The following is a 23360-nucleotide window of genomic DNA, read 5'->3' on the forward strand; positions in this document are numbered from 1 at the left end:
GCCCCGGTTCCGGCCGCGGCAGGCGGGAGCGCCGCCGCTAAAATGGTGGCAGCATCCTCCTCCCTTTGCTGGTGCTGGATAAAATTCCCGGCAGCCGCATCCTCCCTTGCTGTTACTGGATAAAATTCCCGGCACAGCTTTCTCCCTTGCCGGGATTCCAGCCTTCCCCCCACGAGCGGGAGTCCGGGGTTTCCAGGCGTCTCTTTGCACTCCCTCCTCTACGGTCCCTAAATTGCATTTCCCAGCCGAGCGCAGGTGTCAGCGCCTGGACGGAGAGTCCCGAAGCTCCTCCGGGAAGGAGCGGGGATCCCGGCAAGCGCAGCAGCGGTCGCTCCAAAAAGCCAGGCCCTGGGACAAGGGGACATTTTGTTCAGCCGAGGAGCACTGTGCTGGCAGCGTGCCTACAGCCGGAGCCTCTGCACCTAACTGGGAGAAAATGGAAGTAGGGCAGAGGGAAGGGGCTGAGAGCCCCGGCTGGATGAGGGCTCCAGGCTCCTGGTCGATCTGCCTGCTCAGCTCTCCTGCCCCAGGCCAGATTTCAGCCCCCGGTGGGGTGACCCCTCCAGCGGAGCTGCTGCCTGCTCCTGCTGGGAGTGGGATCGCACCCAGCAAACAGAATAGTCACGGCACCAAACTGTGCTGGCTCCTGCGACTTCCGTTTGACACCCTCCCTCCAAAAACAGCCTCTCGTTCCCAACAGGAATTGTAACGCAAATATTTATTTCTCCAGCCCAGCTCATGCTTTTAAAGGGGAAACTATGAGGCATCATCTGGAGCCGGCGGGAAGCTGCAGTCGCTTCCCTCTTGCTCTCCTCCATCAGCGCACACAGCCCCTCTTCGGCTGTATTTCCTCTCCTTCCCTCCTGGAGGACCTTGGAAAGCTGCTGGAGGGCAGTAACCTGAGCTGCAGCTTTCTCTGCCCTAAGGGATGCACAAATCTTCCATCCAGATGCCCACCTCCGGGTTTAATTGCCTGATGGAAGGAAAACTGTGCTGACAGGAGGCTGGATGCTGTATCCTGCTCAGCGCTCTCCCTGCAGACGTCTGCCAGCCAGGGAGGCTGAAGGTGGGAACCTTTGAGGGATTGGGAGGCTGAGGCAGTCCAGGTGCTCATCCTCTTTCCCTGGGTCAGCTGCTTCCTAAGTTAAAAATACCGAAACCAGTAACTCAAGCAGCTGCTAGAAAGCGACAGCTCTAACACCGTGGGGCCAGGGTGCCGCTTCCCTGGCGGGGAAGGGAAGGGGAGGGGAGGGAGGGAGGGCAGCCCCCTCCCACAGCCAGGCCGGGTCCTGCTGCCCGCTGCTATCATCAATAGCGCTGCACGGCCAGATGGTCGCACACAGCCCACACGCTTGGCACAGAAACCAGGCTCTTTCTGGGAAAAACGGGGGGTGCAAGGGCAGGATACAAGTGCACCCGCTATCTGCAGGTGGCCATCCCCACTCTCAGTATCTCCTCCAGGGGAATTTCCATAGAGAGCTGGGAGGAGAGTCCCCAACGCTGCCGTGAGCTTGGTATTTCATCTCCCTCCTTTTCATCCCTCTCTGGAAACCAACATGGGGACAGTGAGAACCCCATTTCATACCCCCAAAACCAGGGAGGGGGAGCAGCCGGTGCTTAAAAGGTGGGGTTGGGCTTGGGGATGAGAAAGACAGGACAAGAGACTGAAGTACCTCGATGTGCAGAGAATTCAACCCACACAAGCGTTTCCTCTGCTCCAGTCAGCACTGGAACCAATTTTTCAATCCCTATTTGGGAGGCACAGCACGCATCCACCCTTAGGTAGCAGGAAGACGCTCAAGAATTTGTCTTTCTGAGAAACCTTTTATTTGGCACGATCAATGGTAGCGTTTTTCAGAGAGAACCCATTCCTTCCTCCCCCCACTGGGGAGAAAAGCCTCGAGGAGAGAGAGGCTTCTGCCGGGCTCACGCCGCACAAAGCCCTGCTCCAAGGCAGGTCCTGCTGCAACGCAGGGAAATTTAGATTTTCCCCAAGAACGCGTGGGTGTGGAAAGTCCAGCCGTTGCATTTACAGCAGATCACTGCAAACTTTTTGTTAGTAACAACTTTCGTTGGAAAGGCCTCAGAAAACAGCTGGATCAAAGGCTGAGAAGCCCCAATTTCCAGGGCTGGGAAGGTGGGGCTGCTGCAAGGGTCACAAGCAGCAGCTGCACCTCAGAGGTCCAAGCACTGTTCCTATGCTGGAGTTTTGCCAAGACTCTAACAGAAGCGGGGTCAGGAGCTGAACTGTATCCCTGTGCTATGGGGACAGATAATTTCCCAACACGTGACTGCTTCAGTGAAGAACCAGACTGTTAAGGCCTCACAGAAGTCCTGGCAAAGAGTATATAGGTACATAGTAACAACAAATACAAAATAACCAGCAGCACCTGGGGCAAGATATTCCACTGTCATGCCCTTTAAACAAAGCCATCCTATCATTATTGCCCTGCCCTCTCAGGAGCACGAGGCACAGTGAGGAGCAGTTTTTCCCTGCTCTCTGCCCAGCTGGGCTGTCCCAGCAGCTCAACTCTCCATCTGGCTCACTGCTCCATCCCGGCCCTCCGGAGACTTTTCTGGCTGAGGGGTGGACAAGTGTTCCAGCTCGTAGTGTCCGTTCCTCGTGGCTGCCTGGCCCTTTTCCCCCGCCAGCTTTTTGCTCCTCTTGCTCTCGATGATCTGCTGGAGCTGCCTCCCAGCGTAGTCGGGCTTGGCTGTGAGCTCAGTGGTGGGCACGGTGAGCCCCAGGATCTCAGGGACCATGTAGGGCCGCAGCCAGCCCACCAGCGGGGTGCTGCCCGGGGTGTAGTGGGTCTGCTTGTGGTAGAAGAGCAGCCCATCAACCTGCAGGCAGGAGAGACAATGAATGAAAGGGCAGAGCTGAGGCTCCTGCAGGTGAATGACCAGGCACCAGACAATGGCTCTGCTCTCTGTTTGCAGGCCAAAACCACCAGCTGGATCATTTTTCCTCAAGCGGTGCAATAAATAGCGGAAGGGAAAGGAGAAACCTGCAGAGCTGCTGCCCTGAAAGATCAGCGACTCCCAGATGGCTTTAAATTGTCAAAGGCAAATGAGTCCAGCTTGGTGTCGGCACAGAGCAACGTCGTCTGGATGCTTTCATCCCATTCTGCAGAAAAGCCAGAGAGTCTCTGAATGAGGCAGCCCACTTTACTGGATTAGGGCTATTTTAAATAATACATTTGGAAAGTAATTAGCCCGAGCGTGTGACGCCAAGGAGCCCCGATTCCTAACAGCTCTTTCAGCTGGCTTATGCCAAAAAAATTCTTAACGTTTCCCAGGAGAGAACTTCTCCTAGCAATCAGTGACAGTTAAGGGCACTCAGGACTTTAAAGGTTTAGGCCCTAACTCTTGTGCTACTATTTCCACACTCTGCAGTGCTGCAGCTGGCTGACGTTTCCCCCACTTCCCCACCGTGCTCAGGGATTCTCATCCCCCCTCTTCCCACGCTTCCCAGGGGTGTGCTCTGCGAGGTTGGATCCTGCTGTCAGGCTGACTAATGCTGGAGGTGGTGCTCCTCTTAGCTCAGCTTCACAAGCTCTTAAAAGGACATTTGGCTATGAGGAAGAGTGGCTGAGTGGGCAGAAAAGGGGAGAACAAGAGCCCACCTCAGGATGAACTGCTCCCAGACCCCTCCCTGATCCTACAGTCTCCAGAACAGGAACACTGGCTGAGCACAAAGCAGCATATGTCCACTTCTGCTCCACAGATGCTAACCTCTGGCAGAGAGGGTAAAGCTTCTGGCACTATTCTGTCCATAATTTTCAGTCACTGTTAACATCTTGCAAAATAATCCCAGAAAAAGGGGGATTTCTGTGCTAGGAAAACATAAAACCAGAACAGTAAACATCATGATGAGCTTGTGCAACCCCTCTGGACATATAAAGTGAAAAGCTTTTCCCCCACCCTGCCTCCTGGCAGGAATCAGATTCTGCAGCACTCCAGTACATCCAGCCCATTCCTGTGGGTGCGTGGCACTCGATGAGCAACGGGGATTCTCCGGTACCCACAGGAATGTTTTGGTACAGATCAGAGCCTGGAAGGCCTTCCAGACCACTCCAAATACCTTCCCCAAGCCAGAGAATTCAGCCTGGTGGAGACAGGTCAGGTTCTCTATATTTACTCCTATATTCCTTCCCATTTATTTCATTTGTTGGCCAAGTCACCACAGTGACAGTGGCCACATCAGAACGAGGACTGACGCTGTCCCTGAAGGCCTGAACCTGAGGAGAGACTGGCCTGGCAGGATTTAACATTCCACAGCCATGCTTTCCAGATTTTAGGTGCCTAACAGTCCTCCCATTCCTAAGCATCAGGGTTTCTCAGAGGCTTTGGCTGCCCTGCCTTCATGGAAAGCATGGTTTTACACAGATCTGTGAGAGGGACAGCAGCTCTTAAGATCCACTCCAAAAACCACTTGAAATTCAGAGCCAGCCAACTGATCCAAAATCTACTGAATTCCAGGGAATAAGAGTCCACTGAACAGAGTGGATCAGGCCCTGGCTCTGAGGTTACAGATTAACTCTGAAGACCCAGATCTGAAAGCACTGACCTCCTCTGTGGCCACCACACACACAGGATCCCTGTCAGCATCAAAAGATGCTGGGTCCACACCTAAGACCCACCTCTGTTACCCTCCACCCATAGTCAGGATGTATTTTGCCTCCTGCAAAGTTTACTCTGTTCTGTGCCCGTGGTAGAAGGTGTTTTTGGGGATTTTTGGGCTCCCTCTTGTGGCACACCACACAGACCCACAGCTCCCTTCTTCCTGGAAAAAGCACCACGGTTCCTGCGCTGTTGGGGCTGCTTTGAGCCAACGTACACCACGTTTTGCTTCTTGGAGTCACTCCCTGATACAGCAGAGGGTTTGGGGGGGCAAATCACAGCTGGATTACACAGCTGGAGCCTGTTCAGCTCCATCTCCTGCTCCAGAGTTTTGCAATGGCCTCCTTTGTAGCCCAGAGGTTTGCTGCTCTGACTGCAGTGGGCAAATGCTCCTCAGCCTTTCCTCATGGGAGCAGATGCCTCAGGAGGGGATTAAGACTTTACTCAGGAAAGCCAGGAATGACTGTATCACAGAGGAGCATTTATTATTGAGCAAGCCAGCTGAAAGAAAGATGGGAAGGCTCTTCAATCCATGTTCAGAGCAGGGTCTGGCAAGACCAGCGAGGGGTTGGGACTTTCCAACTTGCTCTGATGACTGTCCTGGCTTTCACAAGCAGAAAGCAAAGTCATCCCTCATAGCCAAGTTAGTGCCCTTAACTTAAACCTACACCTATTTTAATGGCTAACTCAGGATGGGAGACCATGAGAGACACTGTCACATCAATGTGGCTTTTGGCTTCGTGGGACAAGAAATCTCTGTGGAAGCTGTTCCTGACGTAGGGCTGAGCTGGGCACTCCCAGGAACAGCTGCAGCCACTGGAGGAGCTCTGGCTCACAGATGTTGTCACTGTCACCAGGTCGGAATGCCACTGCCTCCGCCATCCCCTTCCCTTGCAGTGACAATCAGCCAGGGCAGGCAAAAGCAGCCAGAGCTGATTCCACAAGGGGCTGAGACTCACTGCTCACAACAACACAGAACTGAGCTGGGTGGCACGTGGCTGTTCCTGTCCTGCCCTCCCACAAAGGTCAGAACAGCGCAGCAGCTGTGGCAGGGGAAGTTTAGGGTGGATATAGGAAATATCTTCCCCCAGGGGATGGTCAGGCACTGGAATAGGCTCTCCAGAGCAGCAGCCACTAGCCCCAAGCTTGCCAGAGCTCAGGGAGCCTTTGGACAACACTCTCAGGCCCAGGGTGGGATTCTTGGAGCTGTCCTGGGCAAGGCCAGAGCTGGAATTTGAGCTACTAGTAGGTCCCTTTCCACTCAATATTGTATGATTCTACTTTTAAAGCTGATGAAGCAAACACAGGTATTCTGCTTTGTAAACAACACTGCTCAGTGATTTCTGTCACAGCCAACTGCCCCCAGCTCCAGTACACCTCAGGCACCCATCATGAACACCCAAACCCCCTAGAAACATTGGGATCTCACCATCACCCTTCTCCTTCCTCCCCACAAAACAGCCAGCTGCCTTGTTGGAAGCACCAACACCAAGGAAATGCACACAAGCCCACCCAGGGTAGTGCTCAGTACCAGTTTTGGCCCTAAAAAGGTCAGCTGTCCATCACACTGCTATGTGAACCTGAGTTGTGCTGCTGTGGAGGCAGCCTGAGTGTTCTCTCACCCCAAGAGGCTCTTTCAGACACAGCCAACTGCAGCAAGGGCAGCACAAACCCAGGGAGTGCCATGGTTTAACTCTTGCTCGTTTGTGCGGTTGAGTGAGGTGTGTGACAAGGCAACAGATCAAACATGGGCACAGAGGCATCCATCTCACACACAGCAAACAGCAACTTGGCAAGCTCTCTGCAGCCTCAGGAGAGCAAATTCCCAAGGAGAGGGGATAGAGGGGATGCACTGGAAGAGAGTCTAGGCCCCCACCTGAGTGTTCTCACCTCAAAGGGAAAGTCTGTAGCCAGCAGCTCACACAGGCTGTCCGAGGAGCAGGGGAAGTTCTGCAGGCCCACAAATTTGTACTGGAAGAGTAAGAGGGTTAGAAGTCAAAATCCCCTGATCTACACGTGAACAAGTTCCTGAATCCAACACTGGTGTGTAGGCAGCTAAAAAGGAAGGATTCCTCCACTGCAGGATGTGGCATAAGAGGGAAAGGGTGAGGAACAGCTCCCACATTCCTGATACCTTTTTTCCCAAGCACCTAAGACTGCAGGAAGGACTTTTCAGGAGACCTGACCCAGAGATGGCTCTTCTAACCAAAATAGAAAAGGATGACCTCCGGGCAGGATGCAAAGCAGACAGACGTCTGCTCCAGGCTGCTGCCTCAGCCAAGCCAATCTTTCCACCCAGGAAATGAAAACTGAAACGACCCCCCCTCCATTAGGTAGTTATCTTCTGGATATTCCTGTTGGGAGTCAGGACAGGACGTTCTCTGAACACAGACACCCTCACTGCAGTCAGCTCCATTTATCACCAAGATGCTCAGCTCACAGGAGCTGTTCTGCTTGGCCATGTTTGAGCAGACAAATCTCTCATGTCTGTACCCAAAATTCATGTTCCAAGCTGCTGTGGACTCTAGGTCTGACCCCCATGTGTAAGCCTTCAAAGGAAGACTTTTTATTCTGGCTCAGCAGGGACTCTGGGTGGCAAGCCAGCATTCACCCTGACAACTTCAATGATCAGTTTAAACAGAGGGAAGGCTTAAAGCTTTACAAACCCACAAGACTGCCAGAATAAACCCCATTGTAGTCAGGCTGCCAACCAACACAGCTCCCGAAGAAACCACACTGGCTTTCCATTCCATTACAAGGGAAAGCTAAAAACAGCATGGAAGTTAGCTGATACCCTGCAGTGTGATCTCCCTCAGCACTTTGGATGGGGGGGAAAAACCCCACTAAACTCATTTACAATATGCAGTGGTTCTATTTACATCCTGACCATGGCATCCCATTTCATCAGATCTACACTTTGAAGCCTGATCTGTGAGGGGAAAGGAAAAAAAGGGGAAAAAAAGCTTCCACTTGTGAAAGAAACTGCTGAAGCCTGCTGAACAGGAGAGCTTACCCCCCCTCAGCCTCCTCCTCAGAACAAAAGGACTTACTGGATTAATCCTGCTTTTCTCTCCCAGCCCTTCCTCTTCTTGGAGTTTTGAGGAGAGCCAGAAGAATCTGAAGTCAGTCTGTGAAAGGAGGCAGAGTTAGTGACCATTCACCACACATCACCTGGCAATGTTTGCTGACCACATTTGTTCCTCTGCCCTCACCTGGGAGATTTACAAACTGACTTAATCTGCAGAAACAGCACCCCAAACCCTGCTGCCCCCCCCCCCCCAACACTTATCCAGCAGCTCTAAAGCTGTGCTTAGGAGAAATTTCTGCCTTTAGCAGAGTGAGCTTCACACAGTGCTGGAGCAAAGCAGCTCAGGGAACAGCAGGGAGGGCAGGGTCAGTACCTGGCAGTCATAAACAGGGTGTCCTCTCCAGCACATCACGTCCAGGATGTAGTAGGTCTGCTTGGCCTCGTTGTAGATGCAGTCCAGGATGCTGTACACTGCACACACAAACACAGGGAGGTGCACACCTGCTCCTGGCACTGCCCAAGCCAGCTGGCCAACACCAGGTCCCAGCTCTCTGACATTAATCCTGCCCTGATGTGGGACTGTGGGATCCCCTGCTGCTAACACAAACTGCAGCCACAAAAAGCCTTGAGCTTGAGGATCCCACCAGGCTGCAAAGGGACCAGTCAGAGGCACAACAAGCAAGGGCATGTTTCAGAAAATGGCATTTGCCAGACAATAAGCCTCTCTTTTTGGGGCAAAAAAAAAAATAATTCCAAGACATACTGAGGAAGATGACACCATACAAAGGTGTCTGTTAAAGGACAGAGAGGATGTCAGGGTTTAAGAGTGTCAGTCAAACAGGAAGTTTATTAAAAGATGTGGCAGGACACGAGGCAATGGTTTTAAACTGGAAAAGGGCAATTTCAGATTAGATGTTAGGAAGAAATTCTTTCCTGTGAAGGTGCTGAGTGCCTGGCAAAGGTTGCCCAGAGCAGCTGTGGCTGCCCCATCCATGGAAGTATCCAAGGCCAGGTTGGACAGGGTTTGGAGCACCCTGTTTTAGAGGAAGGTTCCCTGTCCTTGGCAGGGCAGTGGAACAAGATGAGCTTTAAGGTCTCTTCCAACCCAAACCATTCAGGGATTCTACATGCTTATCTAGCATAAAGGCATCTGATATTGCTCCCATCTAGTTATCTCCAGAGATACAGAAACTGGCCTGAAGCTGAGCACCCCCAGCACAAAAAAGGGGCACAGCCGTGGAACCTGGGCAGCTGGAGGAGCAGCACTGGGTCTGTGAGCACACACAAACTCCCAGGCAGTTCCCCTCTCTCCATCCCAGACCCTCCTCACACCTGTACCTTTGTCACTGGTTGAGTTGTGCCGGTTTCCCCCCGGCAGCAGGGATGGGAACCTGTTGACACAGAAGCCACTCTTGGTGTAAGCTGCTGTTGTGCCCTGTGAGGAAAAGAGGAGAGAAAAAACCCAGTCAAGCCAGTTTTGTGTTGGCTGTGAATGGGTAGACATCCTTCAGCAGCTGCTGGAAGCCCACTTACCCTGGAGGCCACGACAAGAGCCCTTTTCCCGACGGGACACACCACCACAACCCACTCCTGCTCCAGATCTGAGGGCACATCCACCAGCCACTCCGACAGCATCAGCTACAGGGAGCCCAGGGAGAAGAACCAGTCAGTAACACCTCTCCTGAAGTTAAGGACAACAAACAGCTCAAGGGTAGAGCAAGGAGGCTTTGGCTTTGCTTTGACACTGGGTGTTTTAAGGGCAGCTGGCACTGCTTGTCACCCCCCAAAGGGCTCCGTCCCTCCCCTCTAATGAAGTCCAACCTGCCTAACACATTCTTCCCCAAGCCTTCCTCTTGCTTCCCAGCTGCTGACTGAGCTTCAGCCCACAGCACAGGGCTCACACTGGGCACCCCACACCTTGGGGTTTAAAAACACAGCAGGGCTTAGAGATTCCAAAACCTCAGGAGTAAAGAGCCTGGACAAGCTGACCCCTTCAGAGGTTGCCGAAGTGGCTGTGTGTTATCTAGAACCAATACAGCACCCAGGCTGATAAAACCCAGCTGAGTTTGCCCTTTTTTTCCTTTCCAAACACAGGGAAACAGAAATCTTTAGCTGAATACTGCCTAACAGGGTACTCATGCTGCTGGCTGAGCTGAAATCTCCTAAAGTGGGGAACACAGTGATGCAGAATTAATGTCTGGAATCACTGACCTTCGAGACCTTTTAAACCTAAGTGATTCTAAAGCACATCCCACCTCCACGTGTTTTGGAGGCGAGCTAAGCACAATTTCTTTCTGAGCACCAAGCCGAGCAGGACACACTCCTCTGAGCCCGCAAATGGCCATCACCGTGGGCTCGAAACACCCCACATCCCTGCCCCACAGCCACACCCCGCCACAGGGACACAGCTGGCTCCTCACCTGATTGGCGTAGCGCTTGGGCAGCTTTTTACCAGCATCCACGTCCATCGCCTCTTCCTCCGCATCTTCCCCTTCCTTGTCCTCGTCCTCGCTCTCCACCCCTGCCCAGTCGTCCTCCGCCAGCCTCCTGGCATGGTTCACGTAGTCCAGCCGCCTCCTGGGATCGAGCAAACAACCCGCGGGGTGTGAGGTCCCGCACGGCCCACGCAGCCCCGGCCCGCTCCCCTCAGGGGGCTCCGGGCCGGCCCAGCGCGCCCCGCGCTCCCCTCCCGCCGGCTCCCATCCCGCCCGCCGCCGCGCTCACTCTCTCTGGATGCGGAGGAGGCGCTGCCGGCGCTCGGCCTGCCCGGGGCCCCCGCGGGGTTTGTAGGCGGCCAGGCGGGGGTGCGGCGCGGCCGGGCTGCAGGGCCCCGCCAGCCCCACGCCCGCCGCCAGCGCCGCGCTCAGCTCCTCCATGGCAACCCCGCGGCCCGCCCGCCGCGCTTCCGCCCGCGCCGCCGCAGCGCCCCCGCCTGGCGCGGAGGCCCCGCGCCCCCCTCAGCCCGCTCGCCCCGTGCCTCAGTTTCCCCCGCGCCCGGGCACCGGCACGGGGCGCTGCGGGCTGGGACCGGGCACTGGTGAGGGGCACAACCCGGCAGGGACGCGGGAGCAGCCGCAGCCCCCGCGGGCGGGGAGTCGTGCCCCCGGGGCCGGCTGCCTGCAGAGGGCAGCGTGCGGCTGGCCGGGCCGGGCCGGGCCGCTCCCCGCCGCGAACCGGGCGGCGGAGCGGGGAGCGCTGCCCTGCGTCACGGGAGGCTGGCGGCCGGCTCCGCCACCCCTTCGGCAACGGGAGCGGCCCCGGCGCTGCCCCGTCATAGCCGGTGGCGGCAGGAGCGGCCCCGACACCGACACGGGCACCACCGCCGGCGCCGCCTCCGTCCTGCGTGAGATTTACGGATTTCAGGGAAAAACCAGACCCCACCAACCATCGGGAAAGTCGGCCCGGAAAGGAATTGCAAAATCCCGGGATCACCGGGAGGTTGGGCAGGGTTTGGGGTCGTGCCCGGCGCTCTCCCAGCACCCACCGACGGGAAATTTAGGGTGTTTTACCCACAGGAGCCCCGAGAAAAATCGCTTTGGATTTATTTCCTCGTTGGCAGCCGGGGGTTTTCCTCCCGGAGAGTGAAAGCTCGGGATCAGCCTCCCAGGGAGATAAACCCTGCGCGGACATGGCAGAGCCCGGCTCTCGGGCCGGCCGGGATCCGCATCCCGGAGGAGCCAGGGGAACGCCGCTCGCGTGACTGGGAGTCTTGTTTTTATCCAGGGAATGCCGTTTTTAAACGGGGAATGTTCTTTTTAGTCGGGGCGCCGGGATCGCGGGGGGTCACTTGGACATAGGGACATTGGCGTCACCTCGTAAGGGATTTCTTCTCCACCTTTTTTTTTTAAATTTTTTTTTTATTATTATTATTTTCCTGGGAAAGCGGCCAAGCCATTTCCCACAGCGCGTGGTGGTGATCCCGGAGCCGCGCTAGCCCGCGGTATTGCCGGGATCGGGGGGGTGTTTTGGCCGGGGGGGTTGCGTTCCTCTGGCTCCCCCCCCTCTTCCCGAGCCGGGACCGGCCATGGCGTTGAAAGCCAGAGCGCTTTACAACTTCCAGAGCGAAAACAAAGAGGAGATCAGCATCCAGGAGAACGAGGAGCTCGTCATCTTCAGCGAGAACTCCCTGGACGGGTGGTTACAGGGCCAAAACAGCCGTGGGGAGACCGGCCTCTTCCCCGCTTCCTACGTCGAGATCCTCCGCTCCCGCTCGGGCTCCAACTACACGGACTATTCCAGCAGCCCGGCCGGCTCCCCCGGGCACGATTCCTCCTTGTACTCGGCATCCCCCAACCCCGGCATCTCCTACCAGGGCAGTTTTGAGGACGATGATGATGACGATTGGGATGACTGGGACGACGCGTGCACGGTGGTGGAGGAGCCGCGGAGCGCGCCGGGCACCAACGGGCACCCCTCACCCAGCCTGCCGTGCCCGGCGGCCTATGGGCACCACCAGCACGCCGGCTACCGGCCCAAGCCGGCCCTGGAGAGGCAGGACAGCATGAGCTCCTCCAAGAGGGGCAGCGTGGTGGGCAGAAACCTCAACCGCTTCTCCTGCTTCGTCCGCTCCGGGGTGGAAGCCTTCATCCTGGGCGACGTGCCCCTGATGTCCAAGATCGCCGAGACCTACTGCATCGAGATGGGCTCCAGAGGCCCGCAGTGGAGGGCCAACCCCCACCCGTTCATCTGCTCCGTGGAGGACCCCACCAAGCAAACCAAGTTCAAGGGCATCAAGAGCTACATCTCCTACAAGCTGACGCCCAGCAACTTCAACTCTCCCGTGTACCGGCGCTACAAGCACTTCGACTGGCTCTACAACCGCCTGCTGCACAAGTTCACGGTGATCTCGGTGCCGCACCTGCCCGAGAAGCAGGCCACCGGCCGCTTCGAGGAGGACTTCATCGAGAAGCGCAAGCGGCGGCTGATCCTCTGGATGGAGCACATGACCAGCCACCCCGTGCTCTCCCAGTACGAGGGCTTCCAGCACTTCCTCTGCTGCCGCGACGAGAAGCAGTGGAAGCTGGGCAAACGCCGGGCGGAGAAGGACGAGATGGTGGGCGCCAGCTTCCTCCTCACCATCCAGATTCCCACGGAGCACCAGGACCTGCAGGACGTGGAGGACCGCGTGGATGCCTTCAAGGCCTTCAGCAAGAAGATGGATGACAGCGTGCTGCAGCTGACCAACGTGGCGTCGGAGCTGGTGCGCAAGCACGTGGGGGGCTTCCGGAAGGAGTTCCAGAAGCTGGGCAATGCCTTCCAGGCCATCAGCCACTCCTTCCACATGGACCCTCCCTACAGCTTGGATGCCCTCAACAACGCCATCTCCCACACGGGCAAGACGTACGAGACTGTGGGGGAGATGTTTGCTGAGCAGCCCAAGAACGACCTGTTCCTCATGCTGGACACTCTCTCCTTGTACCAAGGTCTCCTCTCCAACTTCCCAGACATCATCCACCTGCAGAAAGGTAAGGGGGCATTCTTCTCCCCAGGAATGGTCCCATGTGAGTGGGAATGGTACTGCAAGTGGGATGGGGATGCAATGAGGAAATCCTCTGTTGGGCCTTGAAGGGAATGGGGAATAGGGGTGGGAATGGGGATGGGAACCACTGCCTATGCCTCTTAGGGGCACGGTGTGGTCCCCACTGGCACAGCCCTCCAGTCAGCCCAGCCTGGCAGAGTCTGCTAGGGCTGTTGGGTCCAGAGTCTGCCCCAGTGATCCTGTGGACTCTGTAACTGCTGCTGGTGCTACCCAAAGCACTGCTGGGGTCGTCAGCATGGATGTCACTTCCCCTGTGAGCAGGAGCCAGCACTGCTGATGTTGGGTCTGAGGTGACCTGCCCTGCACCTCTTGTGCATCCCCACCCACTGCCACTTGTCCCCCCTCATCCTCCCTTCCTGCCAAGGCAGAGAATGGGTGGCCAGCAGGATTACCAGAGCTTGCTCCCCCAGGGCTGGGACATGGCTGGACATGGGCTTGGGTTGGTCAGAGGGCCCAAGGGGGCAGGGCAGTGGGATAGGGGACACACTGAACCTCTGGGGACAACCAGGGTTGTCCTTTTCGAGAGTATATCCCTGCACCTCCAAGCCCAGCAGAAGGGGGTTAGCACCCCCAGGGCATCAGAGCTCCCCGCGTCCCATTTGTCCTGGTTCCCTGGATTTGGTGGGATCAGAGGGGGGGAGAAGTGTCAGTTGTTCTCTCCCTGGGGCAGGCAGCAGGCAGGCAGGGCTCGGTGTCCCTTTGCACCCAGGCAGCCAGCGCTGTGGGTGTGGGGCCAAAGTCCACACGCACTCCTCCCCGCCCAGCTGCCCGCAGCAGGGAGGGGACACCCACACCAGTGTCCCCAGAGTGTGCAGGACAGGTTTTCCCCAGGGTGAAGCCAGGGCTGTTTGTGTCCAGCATGCAGGGATGTCTGTGCATCACTCGGCATCCCTGGGGGAGGCTGGGAAGGCAAAGGGCGCAGGGAGGATTCAGTCCTGCCCGGGCAGCTTCCCTGCCTTTCCTCTGAGTGTTGTTTACCCATGGAGAGGGGCTGGATCCCGTCCGGAAGCGAGGCCGCGTGGGCAGAGCGGAAGGCAGGATTTGGCCTCCAAACTTTGCTTCTTCCTCCTCCTCCTCCTCCTCCCCTCTGGGAGCAGGGCTGGCGCAGTGGGAGCGCTGTAACCCCGGGTCTGGTGCTCCCGGCAAGGGGCAGGGAGAAGGGAAGAGAGCCCAGAGCGGGCCAGATCCTGTTTTTAGTTTTTTAGCCTCTGTGCTAATGAGGGGGAGGAATGCAGGGCTGGAGCCAGGCAGGATTCTTTCGAAACCGAGCTGTAAAAAAACATGGAAGGAGAGGGAAAAACTGGTGTCAGAGCATCAGCTGCCTCTGGGAGTGGGAGATGCTTTCCCAGCTGAGCTCCAGACAGCACCACGTGCCCTTGCCACATCCTGGTTCACTGCTTCCTTGGGCTGGGGTCTCCCAGGGCTGCTCCTGACCCCTATTCATGGAATGGCATGGAATATTTGGAGGGCAGGCTTGGCTGGGCTGCTTCACTGTGCTAACACTGCCCCATGTTAGGTTTTCCCCCCAAGCCTTGAGTCACAGCACTCAGGAGCCCAGACCCGGAAAACCAGCTATGCATGAGGCTGACTGCCCAGGATGGAAAGGGAGCTGGGGATGCCAGAGTCAAGAGGGAAAAAGAGGGGAAATGCTCCTGGTCTTTGCCTGCCAGGAGGAGAGGGAAGGGTTTGATGGGCAGGGGGAGATGCAGGCAGCTCCCTCCCTGCCATGGGGCAGGTCTGTGCCTCTCCTTTGGGGCCAGGCTGGTGCCCAGCACGGGGGGCCATGGGCTCAAGCAGGGCTGCCCAGGGAAGGGCCCGAGGGTCGCGCCCATCCCCTGACGCTGTCCTGCCCCGGCAGGCGCCTTCGCCAAGGTGAAGGAGAGCCAGCGGATGAGCGACGAGGGCAGGATGGACCAGGAGGAGGCGGACGGGATCCGCAAGCGCTGCCGCGTGGTGGGCTTCGCCCTGCAGGCCGAGATGAACCACTTCCACGAGCGCCGCGTGGCCGACTTCAAGAGGATGATGCAGTCCTACCTGAGGCAGCAGATCGTCTTCTACCAGCGCGTCAGCCAGCAGCTGGAGAAGACGCTGCGCATGTACGACAACCTCTAACCCTCATGCCGCCCTGCCCGCAGCCCCCGGGGCTCCTCGCACGGGCTGGAACTCACCACGCTAGTGACCAAATGACTCTGGGCTGCTCCCCCTTGCCGCGCTGGCAGGGAAGGGCTCGCCCGCGGGCTGGCCGTGCCACCTCTTCCCTTCTTTCTTTCTTTCCCTGGGGATCTCCCACCCTGCCACGGGTCTGGCAGGAGTGTGAGGGGATCGCTAGAGGGACAGGTGGGGAGGTAATGGTGCTGGGGTGTCTGCCCAGTGATTTTTAGCTTTCTGAAACCCACTCTCCTGGAGCGGGGGTGGGTGCATCCCAGCCCGCTGGGAGGAGAAATCCAAGCGGTCGACATTTTGCACACTAAAAGCTTTTCTGATGGAAAAAAAATAAGAGAGAGGAAAAGAGATCTTTATTTGGAAGAGATTTTTTTTTTGTTTGTTTGTCACAAGATGTTTTCAATATTTTCCATTTTTCTGCAGCATTTTTACTGATCAGTTTTTAACTAGATGCACAGAGGCAAAGAGAAAGCTCTTTCTCAAGTATGGCTGCTGACTGGGAAAAGGGAGAAAAAAGGAAAAAAAAGGGAAAAAATAGCCCCACAGCCTTTTCAATAAAATCATTGGTAGAAAAAACACCCACCTCCTTCCCAGAGATGTCTGTGGAAAATAGAGCTGCTCCAGGATCCCAGGGAAGGTTCTGCCTGAGCATCCCCTGGCTTCCAGCCAGCTTTAAACATCCCCATGCTGTGGGGGGAATGACCCTAGGAGGGGTTCCCACAGCAACCCCCCTCGTGCTCTCTAAACAGCCCCCCAAGGGGCAGATCCTGCCCCTCTCTGCCCTGGCTGGGACAGTGTGCTGCTGCCTGGAGACAGCAGGGCTGGCACGGGGGCCTTGTTTTTGAAGGGAAATGGCTGGGATAAATCACAGCGAGGAAAGTTAGGGCCGCCTTGGCCTGGCTCCAGGGATAAAATTAGCCCCGGCATGCAGGCCAGCGGGGTATTGTTAAACTAACAGCGACGCTGGGAATGCTGCGGGCTGTGCTCCATCCTCCCGAGCCCTCCCTGGCCCCAGGCTGCAGGACGAGCACTCTGAGGTACAGCCCTGCTCACAGCCTCCATCCAGGCAGGACGTGCTTCCTCCTGCATCCCACAGCCAGGGCAGGCCCCTTTGCCGTGGCCCCATCCCACACCAGTCCCATCCTAGCCCAGCCTCATCCCACCCTCACCACATCCTGCCTTGGCTCCATTCTGCCCCATTCCCAGCACGCGCTGGTACCATCCCACCCTAACCCAATCCCATCCCAATCCCATCCCATCCCATCCCATTCCCATCCCACCCCATCCCAATCCCATACCCCCCCATCCCATCCCATCCCATCCCATCCCATCCCATCCCATCCCATCCCATCCCATCCCATCCCATCCCATCCCATCCCATCCCATCCCATCCCATCCCCATCCCAATCCCATCCCCCCCCAATCCCATCCCATCCCATCCCATTCCCATCCCATCCCATCCCAATCCCATACCCCCCCATCCCATCCCATCCCATCCCATCCCCATCCCAATCCCATCCCCCCCCAATCCCATCCCATCCCATCCCATCCCATCCCATCCCATCCCATCCCATCCCATCCCATCCCTGTTTTAGCCTGGCCACATCCTAGCCTGGCCCTGTTCCACTCTAGTCCCATCCCAGCCAGGCTGCATCCCTACATGGCACCATCCCTCTCCATTTCCATCCCAGTCCCATCCCACTCTGGCCCCATCCTACTGCAATTCCATCCTACCCTGGCCGTGTTCCACCTTGGCCCTGTCCCAGCCTGGTCCCATCCTGCCCCAGCCCCATCCCACCCCATCCTCTTCCTCACCTGACCGGATCCTTCCTTGGCACCATCTCACCCCATTCCCTCCTCATCCCATCCCCATCCCAGCTCAGCAGCCATGGGAATGGTGTCTGACCCTGTGCTAATCCTGCAGGAGTGACGTGTCCCCAGCCCTGCTGGCCCTGCTCTGGGTGACCACGGTGGCCTTGGCCCCACGCTGAGGCCACAGCGTGTCCCTTCCCCCAGCCCCGCTCCCTCTGGAGCACAATGGGCACTGGGGCTGAGCCTGCCACCGCCGTCCCCGGGCTGGCAGCCAGCCTCTGGCACTGCAGGCGGCCTCCAGAGCTGAGCCAACATCCCAGCTCCCCTGGGCTGCCTGGGCAAGGGCATCCCCTGCCTGGGGAGCCCCATGGGAGCTCGGTCCCTGGGATGTCCTGGAGCTGGGCTGTGCAGCTGGAGCAGGGAGATGTCCCAGCACCCCAGGAGTTCATCCTCTGCTCTGGTGTCCTGGCATGGGGACAGGGATGGGATAAGGTTCCTGTGGGCTGCATGCACCCCTTTGGAAGGCTGTGCCTCAGTTTCCCCAAAGGTGCTCTCTGTGGTCCTTCAGCATCCACGAAGATCTCCCTGCTCCGCCATCCACCCCCTTTGTACCCTCATGTCTGGGTCACACTCCCAGGACACAGCAAATCCATTGGCTAGAACCTGTATTCCATTAGCATTCCTGCCTTTTCCCACCTGGCAGTAGGCAGCTGGGCCTTCACTGCCCGTGGTGGGCATTTCAGAGTCTGCCTTGGCCAGATGGGGAGGCTGAGCATCCTGCTGCTGCCCCCCACACCTCCGACAGCATCCTACAAACATGCCCCGGGTTGGAGGATAGACCCAGCCCCGAGCATTTTGGTGGCTGTCCCAGGTGCAGGATGGTTTGGGGAGGAGTCTGGGGCTGTGCACAGTGCTTCACATGTCCCAGCAGTGTCTGTCACAGCCTCTGTTATCTGTGACACTGGCTGTTCCCTGCTCTCACAAGAGAAAAAAAAACAGGGCATGGAGGGCTGAGAGGAAGCACCGGGGACACGGAGCAGATCCGTTTCCTCCTCCCGCTTCCCAAGGCAGCTCCTGCGTGGGAAAGCCGAGGCTGAGGCCCTGTGTGAGTCCCATCAGTGCTGACAGCAGGGCTGGGAGGTGGCAGCAGCGGTGGTGGCTGGAGCATCCTGCCTGGAGAGCACTGCAGCCAGCACCAGAGCCTGTGCCTGCCTCCCTTCCTGCGTGAGGCTTCCCGGAGCTCCTGTCTTGCTGCTTCTCTTTGGGCTCTCTCCACCATGGGAAGAAAACCTGGCATCCTCGTTCTGAGCTCTGGGAGCCCAGGGTTTGTGCGTGGGCCAGGCTATCAGGCTGTAGGTACCTCCTGTGTTTGTATCCCGAGCTCACCAAGATGCTCCAGGGTGGGCAGCATCAGCCAAACAGCTGGAGGGCAGAGGATGGGAAGGCTGGGGCAAGCAGAGCTGCTGATCAGAGCGCTGTCAGCCACACGGATCCACCCAGCAGTGCTCAACGATTCGGGATCCGCCGCCAAAGGAGCGCGGTGACCCAACCCAGCTCCTCCCAGCGAGGGGAGCGCAGGGTGCAGCTGCTGCTGGGGCGGGCAGGACGGGGCTTGCTGTGCACACCGCGCTGCCACGGGGCTGGAGAGGCACAGCCGCCAGCGGGGAGCGGGGAGCACCCCCGGGGCAGCGGGGAGAAGCCCGCCTGCCCGTCGGGGTCAGCAGCACAGCCCTGCCTGCCCGTCGGGGTCAGCAGCACAGCCCTGCCTGCCCGTCGGGGTCAGCAGCAGCTCGGGGCATGGAGCCAAGAGGAGTTTCAGTGCCACCCCCACCGTGCCACCCCTCCCGCCCAGAGGAGTGATTCCGGGCGGATGCGGGTGGGTGGACACAGGCGTGGATCAGGGCAGAGGGAGACAGCTCATTCTGCCAGCTCCAATCTTTTAATTGCTGTGCTTCTCAAATATTTCCGAAGCATGACCCTGAGTTGGCTCCTCCAGGCAAATATACAAGCAGCAGCTGGTTGCCTTGAGCACCCCTGTATTCTCTTGGCTGTGGATATAATAAAGCTCCCTCCTGCTCCCAGCCCAGGGAAATTATGGTGGATCAGTGGTGTCTGTTTTAGGGAATGAGCTGGAAACCAGCTCTAATGGGGGTGTGACCCAAGCCAGCTCCTCCCATGAGTGTGAATGAACCTCAGGTTCCCCCTGCTAGGCACAGGCAGGTCAGGCGAGGTCAGACCCTGTGCCAGCCCTCTGTGCCAGCCCGGATTCCCTCTCTGCAGCCCTGGGAAGGTGCTGGGCGTGGGGAGCTCAGTCCTGCAGTGCCACGGAGCTGTGTCTCCGGGTGTGTTGTTTGTGCAGGAGGGGTGGGGAGCCCAGGCTCTGGGCTGTGGCTATCCCTCCGTCATTGTCTGTCTGCCTTGCAGTTGCTGGGTGTGGAAACAGAGGTCAGGCTCAATTTGTCTGAAATTTAAATCGCAGCTGGCCTGGGGAGCCGTGGCAGGCACAGGGATGCTTTCTGGTGGCTGGGTGCTCATTCCCCCGGAGCTGGGGATCTCCTGCGGCCCTGCAGTGTAAATCCGTGTGCTTTATCTCCCGTGGGCAGGTGGTGGGACAGATGCCAGGCTCCCGGGGCCAGCAGCGGCCCCGTGTGCGTTTGTTTGAGGTGCTCCCAGGGTGACGTTCCAGCTCTTCCCCGGGGCTCCATCCCGCCGTGCCGGGCTCGCTGCCAGCCGAGCCTGTTCTGCCGGCTGTGGGCACGGCTGGCCCCGATCAGACAGGCACGGAGCAGGCACGGAGGGCTCCGGCATCCCGGGGCACTGGGCTTGGCCTGGAGCCCGCTGGAGGTACTGAGCCCTGGCACACCAGGCAGCTGTCAGCTCGGCCCTGGCTCTGAGCTTTCCTCATCAAACAGCTCCTAGGAGGATCTGACCCCCCCTCACCTGCCCTGGTGTCCTCCTGCCCTCCCAGGAGACTGTTCCTCATCATCTGCCATCAGCCCTGTGCCCCCTGAGGCACCCTGGGATGCTGCTCCTGGCTCCTGGTGAAATCCAGAGCATCTCCTGGGCTGCTGAGAGCTGCCAGAGAGGTTTTGGGATTGGGACAGGGAGGCTGGAGCCCTGGCACCATGCCTCCCCAAAACAGAGTGGGATTGCTATGAGCTCAGGGGGCTCCTGTGCTCACTCCCAGAAGTGTGGACAATGCTGTTCCAAGCTCCTGCAGCTGCTGTGGCCCAGAGCAGTGGGGATTTTGGAGGCCTGTGATGCTTCCCTGGGTCCCAGTCTCCTGAAGCCGGGCTGGGAATGGAGTCCCACCTTTGTTGAACCCCTGCATTTGCATGTCTAAAGCTCCCCGGAGGGGTTTCAAAGCCAAAGGATCCATCCTGCCCCGGGTGAATTCTTTGTTTGCATTTGAATAGGTGCCTGGAAACTGGTTCAGTCACCCGAGCTGGGACAGCCTCCCCTCCTGCTCTGTGTCCATCCCTACCTGTGAGCCCCAGTGCCTCCACCTCCTGCTGAAACCCGACCTGAGACCAGCTGCTGGTGTTCCTCACCCAGCAGAGGTGTTGGACCCAGCCTGTCACAGGTGGGATGGCCCTGGGGTTATGGTCCCCTTCCTTCTTCCCCAGATGCTCTCCCAGGACTCTGGGGACAGGCTGGGAGCACTGGGGGTGTTCATCTGGAGAGGAGAAGGCTCCAGGGAGATCTTTGAGCCCTTCCAAAGGCCAAAACAGGCTCCAAGGGACCTGGAGAGGAACTTTGGACAAGGGCCTGGAGTGACAGGACGGGGGGTGAATGGCTTCCCACTGCAGAGGGCAGGGATAGATGGAATATTGGGAAGAAATTGTTCCCTGTGAGGGTGCTGAGCCCTGGCACAGAGTGCCCATAGAAGCTGTGGGTGCCCCATCCCTGGAAGTGTTCAGGCCAGGTTAAATGAGGCTTGGAGCAACCTGGGAGAGTGGAAGGTGTCTCTGCCCATGGAAGGAGGGTGGAACAAGATGACCTTTAAGGCCCCTTCCAACCCAAACCATGCCATGATCTTCCCTGAACCTCTGCCAGCTTTATGGCCAGCTTGGCAGGGAAGGGCCTGGCCAGGAAACCTCTGAGACTGATTGGGCTGTGGTTTGTGTTTCATGTCCAGGCAGGAGCCCTCCTGGGCCCTCAGCCCTTCCTCAGGTGGTGGGGTGGCAGCACAGAAGCTGCATCTGATCCTGCAAACCTGGAATAACCCAATCCTTCAGTTCTGAGGATTTAAACTTTGCCAGCAGAGCTTGGCCCTGGAGAGCTGCTGTCCTTTTTCCAGGTTACTGCCTGTCCTCCCCTGACCTCAGGAAGGGGATGTTTCCCAGCAGCAGGAATACAACCACAAGCCTTAAAAATAACCTGGTTTGCTTTCAGTGTTCCTTACAAAACAGGCCACGTTCCTTCTGTTTAATCCCTGGGCACGAGGCGAGAATCGCTGGGAAGGAAAACACAGCCCTTGGTGGATGGAGGTGGACGCAGCCCCCATCCCTCACTGTGGGGATGGAAATAGTGAAGAGAATGAAAACGTGTGTTTGAATGAGATGGGGAGGTGCAGAGCTGTGATCTGGAGTCAGTGGCAGAGGTTGTCCCAGCCCTTGGGAGCAGCACAGCCCTGGCAATCCCCCAGTGATGGCATGGGCAGCACGGTCACCCTGACCCTGTTTCACTCAGGGGAGAGGGAGTAATTTGCCTCTGAGCAGAAGGAAACCTCATTTTTCCCTCTAGATGAGGCAGGAGGGAGTTTTGGAGGTGGGGAGCAGACATCCCTCAGCCTCCCCCTTGGGCCAAACAGGCCCAGAGGTGCCAGATTTCCACTGTGCCCTGTCCTGTGGGGACACGGGGAGCCTGCCTGCACCCTCATGGCTTTGGGTGCCCCTGAGGTGTGCCAGCACCAGCTGAAGCAGGGCAGGTGTGATTTACTGCTCAGCAAAGCTCTGGCACCATAAACCCAGCCAGGAAAACTGCTGGCATGATCCAGGCAAACACCCAGCTCTGCTGCAGCCCTGGAGTGGGACCACACAGGGTCACTGTTTAGGGAGGGATCACGGGCTGGATTTTCTCTTGGGTGAGAGGGGTGCAAGTGGTCCCCCCTGGTCCCTGGGGGCTCATGTTGGCTTCCCACCAGACGTGTGTGAGCAGGATGTGCCCTGTGATGAGATTCCCAGCTGCAGCAGCACTGGGTATTATTGTTGGGTCCCCTCCTGAGCTCAGCGCTCAGTTTTTCCTCTGCCCTCCCTCAGACAGTTTCTATTTAAGTTTTTAAGACTCCAGGCTGGGGAAAATTTGAGCAAGAGCCCAGAATATGGTCCATTACCTCCAAATGTTGCTCAGCAGCTTAAAACAGGCCTGGCAAGGGAGACAGCTTAGGAAAACAGTGATGCACCTCGGAAAAGGCACTTTATTCTGTTTACTTCTGCCATACTGGAGTATACAGTGGAAAACCGTGCTGGCTCCGCTTCTCTGCTCTCCTCTCTGGTTTCACACTGCCCAGGTGAGCTCCAGCCATCCCTCCCTGCCAAGTCCTACCTGTTGTGCAACCCCCCCAGGGCTCGGTGCAATTGGCTTCATGCAGCACGCGGCAAGTAGAGAAAGAGCGAGGCGGGTGTTTTTCCAAGTGGGCAGGGACTCCTAAATTCCCCTGGCATTGGCCACAGAATATTTTCTGAGCCTCTGCTCCAGTGTCTCAGTGTCTCAGTGTCTCGCCTAGCCCTGGGGAATTTGGGCAGCTTCATCCCCAGCCTGACTCAGCGCAAGCTGCTCCTCATCCTCCATCTCTTACCAGGAGCTGTGAAAAGCACCCCTGTGGTGACTGTGCTGCCTTCAGAGGAGCCACCACTGGACCAGCCTGGGTGGCTCTGTGGGGACCAGTGTCATCAGGTGCCCCCCAGCACTGTGGCCTCCGTCAGGTGGCCCAAATGAGCACCCAAAGTCAGCAATTCCCAGCGATGCTCAGGAATTTTGCCTGTCCCCAGTTGCTTATGCAGTGCCCCCCTCCCCTGCCCAAAGGAGATGTGGGGCTACAAGGTGGGCTGGAGCAGCAGCCCCTGCATCCCCAGGGCCCTCCTGCATGTGTGGGATGCCAGCTCCCAGGGAGGAGGAGGAGGAGAGGCGGGAGGAGGTGGCTGGTGGTGCTGCAGGAGGGGCTGGGTGCCCCGGTGGTCGCAGCTGAGCCCT

At 57.8% G+C, this 23360-nt stretch overlaps 2 protein-coding genes across 2 annotated transcripts; one reads left to right on the plus strand and one right to left on the minus strand.

The window, feature by feature from the left end:
- Positions 1-1804: 1804 nt before the first annotated feature.
- Positions 1805-10527, minus strand: SNUPN (snurportin 1). The gene is made up of 8 exons (XM_058033803.1): positions 10376-10527; positions 10072-10228; positions 9185-9289; positions 8990-9086; positions 8025-8122; positions 7674-7751; positions 6514-6594; positions 1805-2844 (listed from the first exon to the last, which is right to left on the minus strand). The coding sequence occupies exons 1-8, from the start codon at positions 10525-10527 to the stop codon at positions 2527-2529; spliced, it is 1086 nt and encodes a 361-aa protein (XP_057889786.1). The 3' UTR covers positions 1805-2526.
- Positions 10528-10832: 305 nt separating this feature from the next.
- SNX33 (sorting nexin 33) lies at positions 10833-15923 on the plus strand. The gene is made up of 2 exons (XM_058033384.1): positions 10833-13116; positions 15049-15923. Exons 1-2 carry the CDS (start codon positions 11676-11678, stop codon positions 15300-15302), a joined length of 1695 nt encoding a protein of 564 aa, XP_057889367.1. The 5' UTR covers positions 10833-11675; the 3' UTR covers positions 15303-15923.
- Positions 15924-23360: the final 7437 nt, after the last annotated feature.

The sequence above is a fragment of the Melospiza georgiana genome, chromosome 13 (assembly GCF_028018845.1).
Source record: "Melospiza georgiana isolate bMelGeo1 chromosome 13, bMelGeo1.pri, whole genome shotgun sequence".
Taxonomy (NCBI): Eukaryota; Metazoa; Chordata; class Aves; order Passeriformes; family Passerellidae; genus Melospiza; species Melospiza georgiana.